This window comes from Centroberyx affinis, unplaced genomic scaffold (assembly GCF_046629955.1).
Source record: "Centroberyx affinis isolate AG114_WGS23_722 - 3 ecotype Tasmania unplaced genomic scaffold, CSIRO-AGI_Caff_v1 ptg000371l_1, whole genome shotgun sequence".
Taxonomy (NCBI): Eukaryota; Metazoa; Chordata; class Actinopteri; order Beryciformes; family Berycidae; genus Centroberyx; species Centroberyx affinis.
In genome coordinates, this window is record NW_027279041.1 from 64,958 (window position 1) to 79,300 (window position 14,343).

At 41.2% G+C, this 14,343-nt stretch overlaps 2 protein-coding genes across 2 annotated transcripts in view; both read right to left on the bottom strand.

Moving 5' to 3' along the window:
• Positions 1-5,702, bottom strand: part of cep192 (centrosomal protein 192) — a 34,254-nt gene extending 28,552 nt beyond the window's left edge. The window contains exons 1-11 of the mRNA XM_071515850.1: positions 5,628-5,702; positions 4,787-5,033; positions 4,201-4,311; positions 3,617-3,774; positions 3,262-3,323; positions 2,715-2,856; positions 2,288-2,403; positions 2,011-2,100; positions 1,486-1,644; positions 1,101-1,251; positions 141-358 (exon numbers count right to left, since the gene is read on the bottom strand). Coding sequence (XP_071371951.1) covers positions 141-358; positions 1,101-1,251; positions 1,486-1,644; positions 2,011-2,100; positions 2,288-2,403; positions 2,715-2,856; positions 3,262-3,323; positions 3,617-3,774; positions 4,201-4,311; positions 4,787-4,959 — 1,380 coding nt within the window. The 5' untranslated portion in view covers positions 4,960-5,033; positions 5,628-5,702. The remainder of the gene's footprint in view (positions 1-140; positions 359-1,100; positions 1,252-1,485; positions 1,645-2,010; positions 2,101-2,287; positions 2,404-2,714; positions 2,857-3,261; positions 3,324-3,616; positions 3,775-4,200; positions 4,312-4,786; positions 5,034-5,627) is intronic.
• A 1,362-nt stretch (positions 5,703-7,064) lies between these two features.
• On the bottom strand, positions 7,065-13,832 carry seh1l (SEH1-like (S. cerevisiae)). Its single transcript, XM_071515855.1, has 9 exons — positions 13,656-13,832; positions 13,096-13,146; positions 12,766-12,912; positions 12,364-12,575; positions 11,388-11,486; positions 11,135-11,275; positions 10,670-10,824; positions 9,948-10,101; positions 7,065-8,080 (listed from the first exon to the last, which is right to left on the bottom strand). The coding sequence occupies exons 1-9, from the start codon at positions 13,764-13,766 to the stop codon at positions 7,903-7,905; spliced, it is 1,248 nt and encodes a 415-aa protein (XP_071371956.1). The 5' UTR covers positions 13,767-13,832; the 3' UTR covers positions 7,065-7,902.
• Positions 13,833-14,343: the final 511 nt, after the last annotated feature.

The window sequence follows — 14,343 nt, forward strand, 5'->3', positions numbered from 1 at the left end:
TATGGCCAATTGGCCATACCTTTAAGACTACTACATCTAATAGACAGGTAAAAATTTTTAATCTTTCCTGTATTCTGAGTTGTGTTTTTCCCCACCATTAAGAAATAATGAATTTGTGACAAAGAGAATTTCATTTCTACCTCAGTGTGTCTGGAAAGGCCGTTCCTCCCAAGTCCTGGCAAATTGTTCAGATCGCTGTCCCCGTCTTCTCCAACGCCACTGCTCCCCACAATCCCCAGGCCCCGCAGCACGTCGTAGGTGGTCTGGACAGCAGTCGGGGGAAGAGGGATGGTTGACACCCCTCCGTCGTTTCCACTCTCCTCGCTCCCACTGCTCCCGTCCCCACCTCCTCCATCCCCTGGTGTTGTACAGTGACATAACACAAACAGGTAGTCACCTAAAGCTTAGAGACATGGGCTTGTAGCCAAATGGCCACAAGTTTGAATCCTTGGACAGGACAAAAACCTGTGTGGGGAAAGCAAGTAACATTTTCCCCTCCCTCAAAAACAACCAAAAAGGAGCCCTTGAGTGAGGCACTTATCCCCCAAATGATCCAGTGAAGCTGTTCAGGGGGCAGCGGCCACTGAAACTGCCCAGTGGTTAAACTGGGCAGCTCCCATGTGTGACTACTTGCAATTGAAAGATTTCCCTGGATGAACCAGGGTTAGAAAAAATAAATAAATAAATGGAAAAAGCAAAAGGAGGAATATTATCCACACTAAAGGGAAGTTGTACAATAAAAAAATAATTTCTAAACAAAGATATTGAAAAAACTGATGTTATGTTATTTTTCATGTATTGTCCAGATGGACATGACTGAGGAATAAATGATAAATCTCAGCCCAGAAAAAGAACAAAATAAGGTATGGGCAAAGGAACTGAACCCTCAAATTTCCTGCTTTGTCATGTGTTTGTGTTCTTGTTAATGTTTTCCCTTTTAATTTTCTGTGTTCCTTATGTTATGTACTCTTAGTGATGTCTGTCTTAATATGTATTCACTTTGAAATCAAGAAAGCAAGAAAACAAAGAGAGCCTGAGAGCAAAAAGAAAACAAGAAATAAATCAAGTGCAGGACCATCACTTAAAACTGCCTATTATACCTGTGACTGGAGGGTTGATGACCTGTCCCTCGGCAGATCTTCTATGTTCGATCCCAGACAGAGATGGACCACCGCGGCCACTGAAAGGCTCATCATCAGAACTGCCGCCCTCCAAACCCGGCCTGAAACTGGGACGATTACTCTCTCCAACCTGCTCCAACATGCACACATAAATAAAAAATTCAAACATATTCCAGAGCACAACACTGATGTACATTTGTGATAAGCCTAAAAACCTAAACATTAACATCTCATTTTCACCTGTGCCTTACAAGGAGACAAGATTGGGTCCACATGTATTGTGGTTGCAATACTTCATCAAATCATCAAAGTCATTTCTGTTTCAGTATTGTCCAGCTCTCCAAACTTGTTTCTTAATTCTCACCAGTTGTCTGGAGGTGCTGGGCAGCAGCAGCCTGGTCCTGGTGGTGTTGTTGTTCCTCCTGGCAGCCTCCAGCTCGTCCTCAGTGTCCTCCTCATCACTGGCAGGACAGGAGTCCATACCTGTAGCGGCCAGCCGCACATCAGGCATCTGGAAGTCCTCCTGAAGTAACAGCACACTGGTTAGACTGAGTTACACATTACAGATAGCATTTAACAATAGGCGTTAGGGAATGAAAATGCTGCATTCACGTCCAGTGGAATAACCACTGGAATGACTTCATGGGTTCAAGCAATAAAAGTAAACACATGAAAACTCGTTTTGAAGTCGTCAACGTTTTCTGCAGACTTTGATTGCTCCTGGTTCACTTTTTCCCACCCTTAACCCCCATGAACTTAATCAATGATACATTTGAGAACTAAACAGTATTTTCAAGTGGGAAACTCATATCTACAGTCTTTCCCATATAAGGTGAATGCAGCATATTACAACACAAGGGTGTACACAAGGGTGTGTACATGTTCTCACCTGATCGTAGTCATCAAGGAACTGCTGTCTGTACTGTTCTGGCTCTGTAGAACTTGGGTTTGATGTGTTGTCAGAGACCCCCGTCAGTCCCTATGAACCAATGCAAGATATTAATGGGGACATCAAGAAGAGAAAAACTGGATGAAAAAAAACGAACATCACTTTGAATTAAACTGTTTGCTAACCAGTAGTGATACTGGTAAAGGGTAAGAGAACAAGTCACTCAAGTAACGAGTGCTGACTACAACTTTTATCCGAATGGAGAGAAGAGGCTTACTGCTGCGGGAATCTCCTGGCCCTCCACTCTGCCTCTCTGCATAGCAGGAGGGACCAGCTTATTGAAGTACAGCTCCAGCTCATCATCAGGCAGGTTGTTCAAATCAATGTCATCATCTGGTGATCAGAAAACATCCATGTTTAAACCAAGCATGCATGCATGACTCAATCATCTTCTTTCACCCTCTCAAACATCTCTCTCTCTCACTTAGAGAGGCAAATAAATCATTCTGACCTCAGGTTAAATGTGATTTGGTGAAAGTAAATAATTCATGAGGAAAGAGGATGTAACTGCAGGCTTTTTAGTAAGATCTGATTTGTAAAAATGTACTCTCTGCAATCAAAATTAATTACGTAAACAAACGAATCAGTGCTTAAGACAATGTATGAATCAAATCCAGGTACTGGAAGATGAGGGCGAGTCATACCTGTGATATCACTGTTCATGCTGTCCACAGACATGAGCTTCTCATTGGCCAGGAAGCTTGAGTTACTGCCGCTGAAATGGTCGCTGTCCACGCCCTCGCTCTCCGGGCTGCTCTCCTCAGCTGTACCTGGGAGGGGTTGAGCCTGTGTGGATTGCACAGGGGAGAAAAATGTATTCAAGGGACCCAATATCATCAAAATGCATTTTGTGCCATATCGAAATTTCTGTTTAAAACCGATAACTGCAAACTAGATTTATTTTGAGTTTCATACCTTTACATATATTTGTCGAATTTTCTTTTCATTTAGAGTAGAGTATTTTGTAAAGAGCTCAGATTTTTTTTTTTTTTTATTGCATTTTGATTTTTAATGATTTTGTGGCAAAATAAGTTCAGAAAAAATTAAGAGCATAACATTAAATGATTTAAATTAAAAGGTAAAAAAGGGGTTTCCTAAAGTATGGGTAACAGGCCTTCCTTCTTATGATGCCTACATGAAAAGGGAACGAGAAGGCCGGCCAACATGGAGTGACCCCCCACAAAATGGTACCTTTGCATCTGTATTATCTTTGGTTCCAAACTGGGCAAACGTCAGGAGCCCCGTTGACAAATCTTTCAGAGGAGACAGGAAAAACAGCCCATCAATATTATCCAAAGGAAGGGAAACTCTCATCACAACACAAGCCTGAAAATGTATCTTTATTCTGATATTCTAAACCATTTTAAGCTTTCCATGTCAGAAAGCACAGATGTGCATACTGTAGCATCAGGTGAAGCTGAGTTTACAAAGTACTCCAGTCAAGAATCATGTGTTAGTGTCATGCTCTACCCACTGAGCTACACAGTATTAACTCTGGCAGTATGAGCAACATGTTCTACCTAGAGAGGTACACAGGCGTTTTTACCTGTTCCAAGTTCTGTGGGCCGGCCATGGAGTGAGCCTGTCTGTGTGGGAGGAACACCCAGCATGGAGCCTTGGATTCTGGATGCACTCTCATCCAGACGAATCTTCACCAGCATGTCTGAAAAACGGTGGGCCGCAATGAAGTCATCGGCATCATCCCTATGGAGTAGACAGGGATATAATCAGTACCACACATAAAGGGAAAAATAATATGGAAAAAGATGGTTGAACAGTCATTTACATTAGATATGACATAAAGTGCATCCAAAAACGCCATAAGAATTTCTTCAGATGAATTATAAAAAGAAATAATAGCACAACATGTACTGAACAAACAATTTATTGATGTATGAAAATGAGAATGGCCTTTAGTTGACAATCTTAAAGTCAGCATGACTTACAGAAACACAAACAGTAGTCAACAATAATTAATCACATGACTTCTAAAGTACTAAAATTATAAAGAACAGTAAGGCGCAATAATGTAATGCTAGGAATTAGAAATACACACATGAAATATTTTTCCATAGCTTTCAAAGACAGTGCACAACATGCATCAACAGTTTGAATTATGTAGATACTTACATGTCATCTTTGAAACTGAGGGCAAACTTGCCCTGTTCTCCAACAGATGACTGTGAGTTGGCCAAATGAAGCTGTCCGCCCTCCAGATACGATGCTTCAACAGCATCCCCTCTGTAAAGAGCACAGGGTGGTACTTTCACAAAAACAACTGGTTCTTAACAGACTACACATCTGTGTGGCCTTGTTAGTGCTCCAAGATGAAATTTAGCGCCGACTCAATATCAATTTCCCCAGCCCAGCTCCCAACCAGTGGGGAATTTCAGAGACTAGTCATCTGAAGGCTGCAGCACCTTCCTGTTAGTGGGTGAACCAAACCAGCATTAATTGAAATGCATTTCTATATCTGGCATGTCTTGATGTTTTTTGTTATAATGCATTATTGTCTTGCTGCAAATCATGCATTTCTATTACCTATAGTATTCAGCTGCTACAAATAAAAGCCTCCTATTAGAACTATTAGAACAACTTCAACATTAGCTTTCACTCTAGTCAAACTGCCTGTGTGATGTTTCTGCAAATGATGCATGAGTGTAAATAATATTTCTACATGAAGCCACATCCCTTCAAACCACCAACATGGTCCCACCTGTTGTCAGCCCCAGCTCTAATTTTAGCCACAGTAGAGGCAGCCACTGGCAGTCCTGGGCCGGAGCCCAATGTCACATTCCCCAGCGTGGCACGGCCGCTAGTGCTGTCCAAAGAGTTGCAGAGAAAGCTGGGGAACGCCTCATCTTCCAGGTTTAAAAAACTGTCTGCCATGTTGTTGAATGGAGGAGGGCGATAGCCAAATGTGGCTTGACTTCAGCTCAGGTGAAGTTGATCATCTGTAATGTCTGGGCATAGAAAAGAAGGGCGGGTTAGTGAAAGGACTATTGTATTAATATCAAACATGTGCCAACAACTTATGTAAATGTACAGTAATGTCCTGGGTGTGAGGATTTAGCTGGGGTGTGTATTTTGAAACCAAGGCACTGTTTCCAGGATGATCAGTCAGGTAATAGCACTTTCTTTACAACATTAGGGTGTCAACCTCGGCACAAAAACGCATTGGGGAACGGTAGCTATTTACAAATGATTGACTATTTTCAGCCAACGTTTTTCGCGGTTTTGCAGTTTGCGTTACAGCTGGCCTACTGACTAACCAATTAGCTGATTATGCTAGCTAATTTAACGCTAGCTAGTGGCTAAAAACAATTGGGAAGTTGTCAAGCTCGCTCACACGCTCCAAATTTGAGCTGCATCACAATCATTGCACCTCGGCTTAGAGGGGGAGTTGCAATAACATGGCTAAGTTACAGTGGCAAAGTTGACTAACGTTAGTTAAATCGGCTTGCTGACCTAATCCAGTTCTTCAAGAAAACAAGATTGGTAAATTCAATAACGTACAAAAGGAAACTCAAGTCGTGCTTGGAATTCAACTTACTCACATTCAGTAGTCGAGACGGCGGCCGAGAGACAACGGTTCTTCTCCAACTCCGAGTTTGGTGTGTATCAGTCAGTGCAGACAACTAGCAAGTTTTGGCTACGTCCTAAAATTAACTTTTCTAATATTTAAGTATTTCATTATTGCTAAGAAACACGCATATCAAACAAACGGCACAACAGTTTGGGATCAAGCAGCGCCCAGGGAAGCCACAGGAAGCCCGCGCGAGCGTCACTTCATGAGGGTGGGACCTTAGTAAATTTAAACTGATTTGATTGGACAAAGAAATTCAGAGGAAGAAAATTGTACATCATGATAGGACGATGTACCTGTCATTCTATTGTACTTCGAAAAGCTTTGGACAGATTTGAAAACAACTCATACATTCATCTACGAAGTGTCCACCAGTTCCTGTGGATCTTCTATAAAACCTCCTTGGTCTACATTATCTTTAAGATGCCAGCAATAAACAGACGATAGCAATTCATCTGATATGTTTATTGCTGGCATCTTAAAGATAAGCACCCCTTTTCATTCATTCACCTTGTGTAGACCAATGAGGTTTTATAGAAGATCCACAGGAACTGGTGGACACTTGATAGATGAATGTATGAGTTGTTTTCACCATTATATGACCATTATAGTAGTCTAATATATACTACTATAATATAAATATAAAATCAAGCTATTTTTCCCTGTGCCAATTAGGCAAAACAAATTTTGCCACCACACGCAATAACTTCAAATATGTATGCAGTATGATGGTTACTTGCCAAGTGGCTAGTTTATTGTTGTATCATGTGTTCTGCTGAGCAGCTGCAAGAATGCCTTGGTTTGCAGACAGCTGCCCACTGAGAGGATTGCCATCTCATGCATTCCAGTTTTTGAGCCACCTAACCTAACATAAGGGGAAATTTGAGTGGGCCATGAAATGAAATGGTATCCTCCATGACAAAACAAGTCATGACATGCATTCCCCTTATTTAAGAGTAAAATTGAGAGGAAAACTTCCTTACCTTCAGGTCACGCATACTGTAATGATAATGTGATACTTTACTTTAGGGAATCTTCTCTTGCCCCCTCCAGGGAGGTCAAAGGTCAGGATCAGCTACAGAACAGCAGGAGCTGGAGTCTCTGGAGCAGGTAGGGATTCAGTGACTTGCTCAAGGACACTTCAGCAGGTTGTATGTTTGCAAAAAGAGCTTAAACCCAGGACATCCAAAAGGACAGGCTCTTGAACCACTAGGCCACCTCAAGTGCAGAGAGTCAAAGCAACTGTGGATTAGGTCTATCTTCAAAGAAAGGACTTCGTGATACTGAATCATGGGCTATTTCTGGAGAACAGTGGCTGTTTCACATGGTAGTTAGTCACAGTCATTCATGAATGTTGAGGCACTTTTGTGTATAAGGGAAGAACAAAGTAACATTCTTTTAACATATGGCATTTATTCTGACTCCATTGACCATGTGCATTGATAAATCCACCATGAACACTGAATGATAAATATAAACAGGATTTACTCTGCATGTGCTGATGGCTGAGTTTGTCAGTGTACTACAGAAAATCAATTCCATCTCCATTTTTGTCTTATTTACTAATTAACTGCAGACATTCTCTCCTGTGTGTAGAACTGGTTTCATGGTCCTACAACCAAGTCAAACAATTTAGAAAGCATAAAATGTAAAAAAAAAAAAAAAAAGAAAAGAAAGAAAAATAAATAAAACACTTGATTGTCAATGACAAAACATGTTTTTTCTTAATTCCTGAAAAGTTTGCTTTTTGGAGAAATAAGCTTTCTGCAAGACCAATGATATGAGCATTTTTTCACGTGTTACTTGAAATGATGATGACTGACTAGCATAAAGCATTAGCAAACAAAGCTACACAGAAAAATATGGGAAATGCACCATTATCTCTTATTCTCAGACTACCACATAACAAGAGTACTAAAATGGTGATCAAAATGCCTTTAGAAATTGTGCAACTAGGAGGGCTATCCTGACCATATAATGTAAAATCTATTTCCAGAATAGATTGTGACTCCACAACTCCTCACATACAATTCTTCATTACAAATGCTTCATGTCTTCTAATTATTTAAGCATGGAAAAGGCTCATTAGGGCAAAAAGAAGGAAATATTTAGCAAAATTGAGGAAAAAAATCCACAAAATAAAAATCATTAGAAATTATTACTTCATTAGAAACAAATGGAGTTGTGTGCCCCTTGCCCATCCCCATGCCCCACCACATCCCTGCTTATTTCAGCCACCACACCCATCACTGCCCTTCAGTCTCTGGTAAGGGCAGCAGAGCTCTAGAGTAGAGTCTGTGGAGAGGAGCCTGTTGCTGAGGCTGAACAGGCTCAGCATCACAGTTCTCTATGAGGGAGGAAGGAGGCAGCAGGTGACCGTATCTGGACCCTGCTCTGGGTGGATCCAGAGGTGGAAAGAAATACCTGAGGCAATGACAAATGACAGGAGAGGAGACGAAGAACACAAACACATGGACAGGGGGAAAACAGATGACACCGGAATACAGAGGGGCAACATATAAAAGGAAAAGAAGGGAAATGAGAAATTAAAAGGGGAGAGGAAGTGACAGGATGCATGTATGCTCTATGAACAGAAATGGGATAGAGAAGAGAGTGGCAGACACATGCTGAACACAGAGCAGATAAGGTGATAGAAAAGGTTTATTTTTTAAAAAGGCCATACCAATAATCACCCCAAGACAGGACATCTCTATTTTTGACACAAACTGTAACCATTCATTGTGAAAAAAACTTTGTAGAACCCAAAAAAGTCAAAACTGTGAAGAAAAGAACCATGCAGGTATCATGCCAACAAATAGCCCTCAACCAATAAGACTGATGTATTCAGCTACAACGTGTGTCACACATGGTCTTGCATTTATAATGCATGGACACGAGGGCAACTGGTAGCTGATGCACTGGAGACATTAGTAATACGCAGGATGCTGGTATATCTTTGGAGAGGTCAGCTGCCGCAGGGGAGGGGCAAAGGGAGTTCTCTTGCCAATCCTGCATGCAACAAGCAGTACAATACCACATTATTCCAATAAACCCCACTTCACACTAGTTTTTGTCGAGTAAATGGAATGCAAGAATGCCTTTTTGCAAAGTAATTTCAAATATTGTATTAGCTTTACAGTGCACTTTTTGCAAAATCACATTTGGCTGCAAAGTTGATAGTGGATCAAAAAAAGCAGTAGTTTTTACTCAAATAAAACACAAAATGCCATACAATACCCAGTCCTTATGTTACCCAGGTTAGCAGAAGTGCCTCTAAGTGTAAAGTCAAAAACCACAAGCAAGGTAATGTGAGAGATTGATAAGTCAGAGGTTATTAACTTGAATATGAATATAGCCACATACCAAATTAGACAAAACAAGTGTTTCATGGCTCAAAGACCAAATTTTGTCCCTTATAATACCCCACTCCACATACCATCAACTGACAAGGGGGATGTGTCAGTTACTAAGATAAATAAATGGTCATATCTGACAATTTACAATCCAAATTTCACAGTTCTAAATGTCAGTGGCTGTATTCATATCCATACTACACTTGTACATCTTTTTTTGTTATTGCAGTAGGTTAATACGGTTCATTCAAGCTGTCCTTCCGCTCAGCAAAGAGTTTGGCAACAGTTGGTCAAAGAGATGCAATGTACAGTTGTTCTGCATATCAATTACAGTGGAATGAAAAGAAAAAAGAAACAAAATTTATGATCTATGATCTAAAACGCTTATCATGGGATCTTAATGGTAAGATAGTCTAGTAATTCATATGAAGATGTTACAGCACTGTAGACTGTAGCTCCTCAAATTATGAATATCTATCAATATCTACAACACAATATTCCCTAAATTTACAATAGTTCTATATTCCAAAATTGTTCCATTTTGCAATAATAGTCAGATACCAAATTTATACAAACTAGTTTATTTCACTTATTTATTTTTATACAAATAAAATGGTTAGCCCCGACACTGACATTACAAAGTGGAAATCTGAACCCACTGCTATTGCATGCATCAGTATAAATCAATAGGAAAACATAAAAAAAACTGAAGGATCAGGCTACCCAGGCTTGTGTGCTGACAGCCTGTATGCTGGAAGCCAGAAGCCAAGCTCTTTGCATGAGTGCAGCCTTGGGTCAGTTTGGGCCCAGTAGTTTGTCAGTGAGTGGCTGCATCAAGTCCCAGTCAGTGTGAGGCAGTGTGAGTCGTCAGTTCTGACTGGTTTGGGTTGGGCCGGGTGGGTTTGGGTGAGTGGCGTTGGGCGCACCACACCACCTACCTTCCTGCGGACGTCCCGTTCAGGACGCTCTGGGAGGTCTGAACAGAGGAGCCCACCACGGTGCTCATGGCGGTGGGCTGACCGGACGAACCGGTCAGCGGGCTGCCATCTCCCTTCAGGATGCCTGTGCACTTCCAGTTGTCCATATAGTTGGCTGCAGAAAGAGAGAGATTAACCCCACGTTCACACTGATGCAACACCATCAAGAAGTAACTGTGAGTCCATTTATGTCCTATAGAGCTGAGCGACCAGGGAAACTTGGTCAGTGTGATCTAGTTCTCTACAACTCTCTACTACTCTACAACTTTTATTTAAAAGACGACAGGAATTGGAGAATGGCTGCATCCATCATTGGGGCTAACGGTAAACTCTAAAGTAATTTTATTGGGGTTTTTTTCCTCTTTATTTTTGATTAATTCAACATACTTGGCCATGTTAACTCATCGAAACATTAAAACATTATGAAAGGCAATACCATTGTAAAATATATGATTTTCCTGTTCAAAACTAGCTGCAAACCACTGCACAGATGCCTCTCACACCGCCCACAATCAGCCAGGACAGAGAGATTCATCAACCAAGTGGCTCATTGTGTGAATGAGGGGTAACATTTTTTTTTTGTTTTAATCATTGTCAGGTATGCCGGAACCATGTTGTTAAACTGCACTTTAAACTCTAATAAACTTAAATAGATCAGCAGCAGCTGTCAATAGCCTCCCCACCTTTCCAGAGGCGAACACAGCCGTCGTCCCCAGAGGAGGCCAGCAGGGTGCTGGTGATGTTCCAGCTCACACGCCACACCTGGGAGTTATGGTTGTCAAACTGAGCCACAATCTGCACCTCAAACTTGGTGGGTCCTGTAGAGGTGCTCTCCTTTCTGTCAGACGGATCCAGGATATAGGAGAGAAATTTTCATAGCTATATGCTATATATAATTTAACTGTTTCATGAGATTTTCTGATGCATTCTTTGAAAGGTAACAGCTAGAGATAGCTGAGTTGTAACTGTTAAATATTTGCTGTGAACATATACAGGCTGCATATGAATTCAATGATACGCAAAATGCAGGATTTCAGTGATTAAACCAATCTGTGCTACGTGTTCTGTATTTGTCAATCTCAGTTTTTGAGCCATTCAACCTCAACAGTCATGTAACTCAATGTAGAATAAAATATTGACTCATTCACCTCATAGGCACCAGCTTGAAGATTCTGACGTCTTTAGTTGCGATGGCAAGCACATGGAAAGATCTTCCCAGGTTTGGAGCAAATGCGATGTCATGCACCGCATCAGTGACGGTCATCAATGTCTCTGCTTTAGCATATTTCCTTTTCAACAGTGGTTAAAAAAAAACAATTAAAAAGATAACTAGAATGCATTTATATCATTAAATCTTGTGACTTGTGTGCACAACACTGGTGTACCTGTAGTAAAACTGACCTTGTGTTTTCATTGTACTCGTAGATCTGAACCTTCCCACCGTACGTCACGTTGCTGTCGTCACTCCCCACTGCAATCATTGGCGGGTGGGCGCGAGAGCTGGGTGGTGGGGAAATAACACAAGACTTTACTGCTATATCCAGAAACTCCACTGTATTATTTAACAGGCCTTTGGGTGGTCTTAGCTCATGGTTTAAAAATTCATCTGTAGGAAACATTGCATTTAAAAATAAGCAATAAGTCCAGTTACAGTATGCCTTGAATGTGATACAGGAGTGGGAGAACGTGTGCAGGGTACAAGAGGCAAAAAAGACTGCTGGCCATAGTAGCTGGTGGCTGATTTTTTTTAATCTGCATAATTGATTAAATAGAATATGTAATTCCTGAAGGCTGTGGGTTACCATGCAAAAATGGCTCGTAAACAAGGTCAAGTTACCGTCCATCGCCAGAATTTACAAGAATTTGGTTAGTGATTATTTCCCAGCTGCCACTAAGTTCTACACAAATAACTTCTTTATGTTGAGCAAAGTCTGGAGCAGCTGTACAAAGATCCAGACACTGCTGTTGCAAACAGTGATTCACAGAACAATACTTTTCATACCCCAGTCTGTAAATTGGGGTAAACAGCAGCCATATTTTTAGTACGTAGTCGGTGGCATATTTGGTGCATACAGTTTTGTGTGTACACAGTAATGGCAGGTAAGAAGGTGAAACATTGATGGACTAGAACTTTTTTTTAACACCACCAGTGATTCAGTTTTTATTCACTGGAACTATCTTTTAATCCCTAAGCAACATTGGCCAAAACTCTATTTACTGGCTGGGATTTGATTTGTTATCTGGCAACATCACAAATACTATTTATTTCCAGGAACTAAAAACCAAATCACTGGAGGATTATGAACATTCAAAACCCTTCAATGTCGCAACTGTTCTGGATGCAGTACTTTGGTACAGAATAAACACATGGTCTAACCTGGAGGGGTTCCAGGAGATGCAGCTACAGCTGAGTTTGCAGGAGATCTCGTGCTGCAGGGACCACTGGCTCAGGTTCATCACATCCGGAGCCTCGTAGATCCTCACCACTCCATCCGCAGAGCAGGTGGTCAACATCAGGCCCATGTGTTTAGGGGCAAACTTCACATCAGTCACCGATGTTCTACTGTCCACTAGCGTGGTCCTCTTTATCTAGAATGAAATGATGTGAAATACTAGGATCAGATCTTGAATATATGTGAAATAGAAGACTATGACAAATGCTTACATCAAAAACACTGTGTTTCTTCCATTACTAGTAAGCCTAAGTCTGTCTCATTAAGTAATAGATCTCTATGAAATCTGTAGTGTTATTTCAGAAGAATGCAAGAGTTGTACTAACCCAGTGGCTCTGTCCTCTCTGTTTGTCATTGGATTCCCCTACGATCTCTTCCCAGACAGCAGCTGTCCGGTCGAAGGAGCAGGAGGCCAGAACCTGCCCGAACTCTGGATGAGCCCAGGTCACTCTCCACACCGAGCCACTGTGTGTCTGGGCAGAAAGGGCCTTTGTTAAATCAACATAACCTAACACTTGATCAAGACTTTAGAGGTCAAACGGTCAATCAATGTGTGGGCCCATCAGACACAAAGATTAGGCTAGACAACAGGACAGGAGATTATGCAAATGTGTTGTGCTAGATACAAACTGCTCAAGTAGCAGCAGGTGGTTTACCTTCCAGCTAGCTGTGCAGTGCCACTCTCCATTCTCACTTTTGTCCCAAACCTGAAAGGGATCAGATCACAGTTAAAAATGAATGTAATCAAAGTATCTGTGTACCCATCTGTTCAACTATCAACACGAGACATACAGTAAGTTATAACATTTCTGAATGTGAAAAGCTCTTTCTGCCCAACGTCCAATATAAGCATTATACCATACAGTCAGCAACTGGATGATACAAACTCACAATAAACAATCAGCTAATCCCCTGGTGTACTTTAAGGGACAGGGACAGTGTGTTTACAATACAGCTGCCTACAGATAGCCTATAAGTAGCCTAGAGCCTGTGTGTTACAGGCAGCATGGCAAACTGGCACACGTCAACTAGACAAAGCTACCCTGAAGAGTCAAGAAAGCGGTGTTAATATGTATAAATCTAGCAAACAATCTAGCTAACAACTGGTAGAAAATGTGCACCAGAAATCGAAAAAGTAAGGGTGTTGATGTTAGTGGCTAATGCTAACAACCAAGCTGTTACAGCTAACGCTAACATTAGCGAACAGGTTATTTACCTTGACACTTTGGTCACTGGAACAAGTTGCCATTCTCCGGCCGTGGAAATCATATGATACATCGTGGATCAGATCTTTATGATCTGCTGCTATGCTACGTGCAACAAACATTATTATAACCCCAAGACGCAGCTCACCGGAACGCCAGCAACACTAGCTAAACAAGCTAGCAGGACTGTCATGTGTCTACTGTGTGTGGTTGGCGGGTCCTCGATTCAACGCACTGTGCACTGCTTAATGTTGGCCACAGAGCGGCGCGTTCACACAAATTTTAAGCAGAGGACTTTTTTTAGTTTCAATGTGAGAGCTTGTTAAATCGAATAATAATCAGAAAATAAATTCATAATAGTCAAACAAATGTGTAGTTGTCGTAATCAAATGAGTTATGGATCAATTTTTGTTTACTGTGGCGTTGCTTACTGACTGACGGTTCTCCCCGACTGTAAAAGCGTTCTCCCTCAATCACTGGGGTTGCCAGGTTTCGTAAAAACTCCAAAAATGTTTTGAAACTATTACAATTAAGATGGTAAATTGAGGTTGTTATATTGTTAAATATCAGTTATTTTTTAGATCTGAATGTCTCCAGAAAAGTAGGTACTGAAGCGGTTTGCGGTCTCAAGTGACTTATTTGAGGATGTACATACCTGGCAACCCAAATAATCGCAGTGTGCAGTTTTCTGCTTGACCA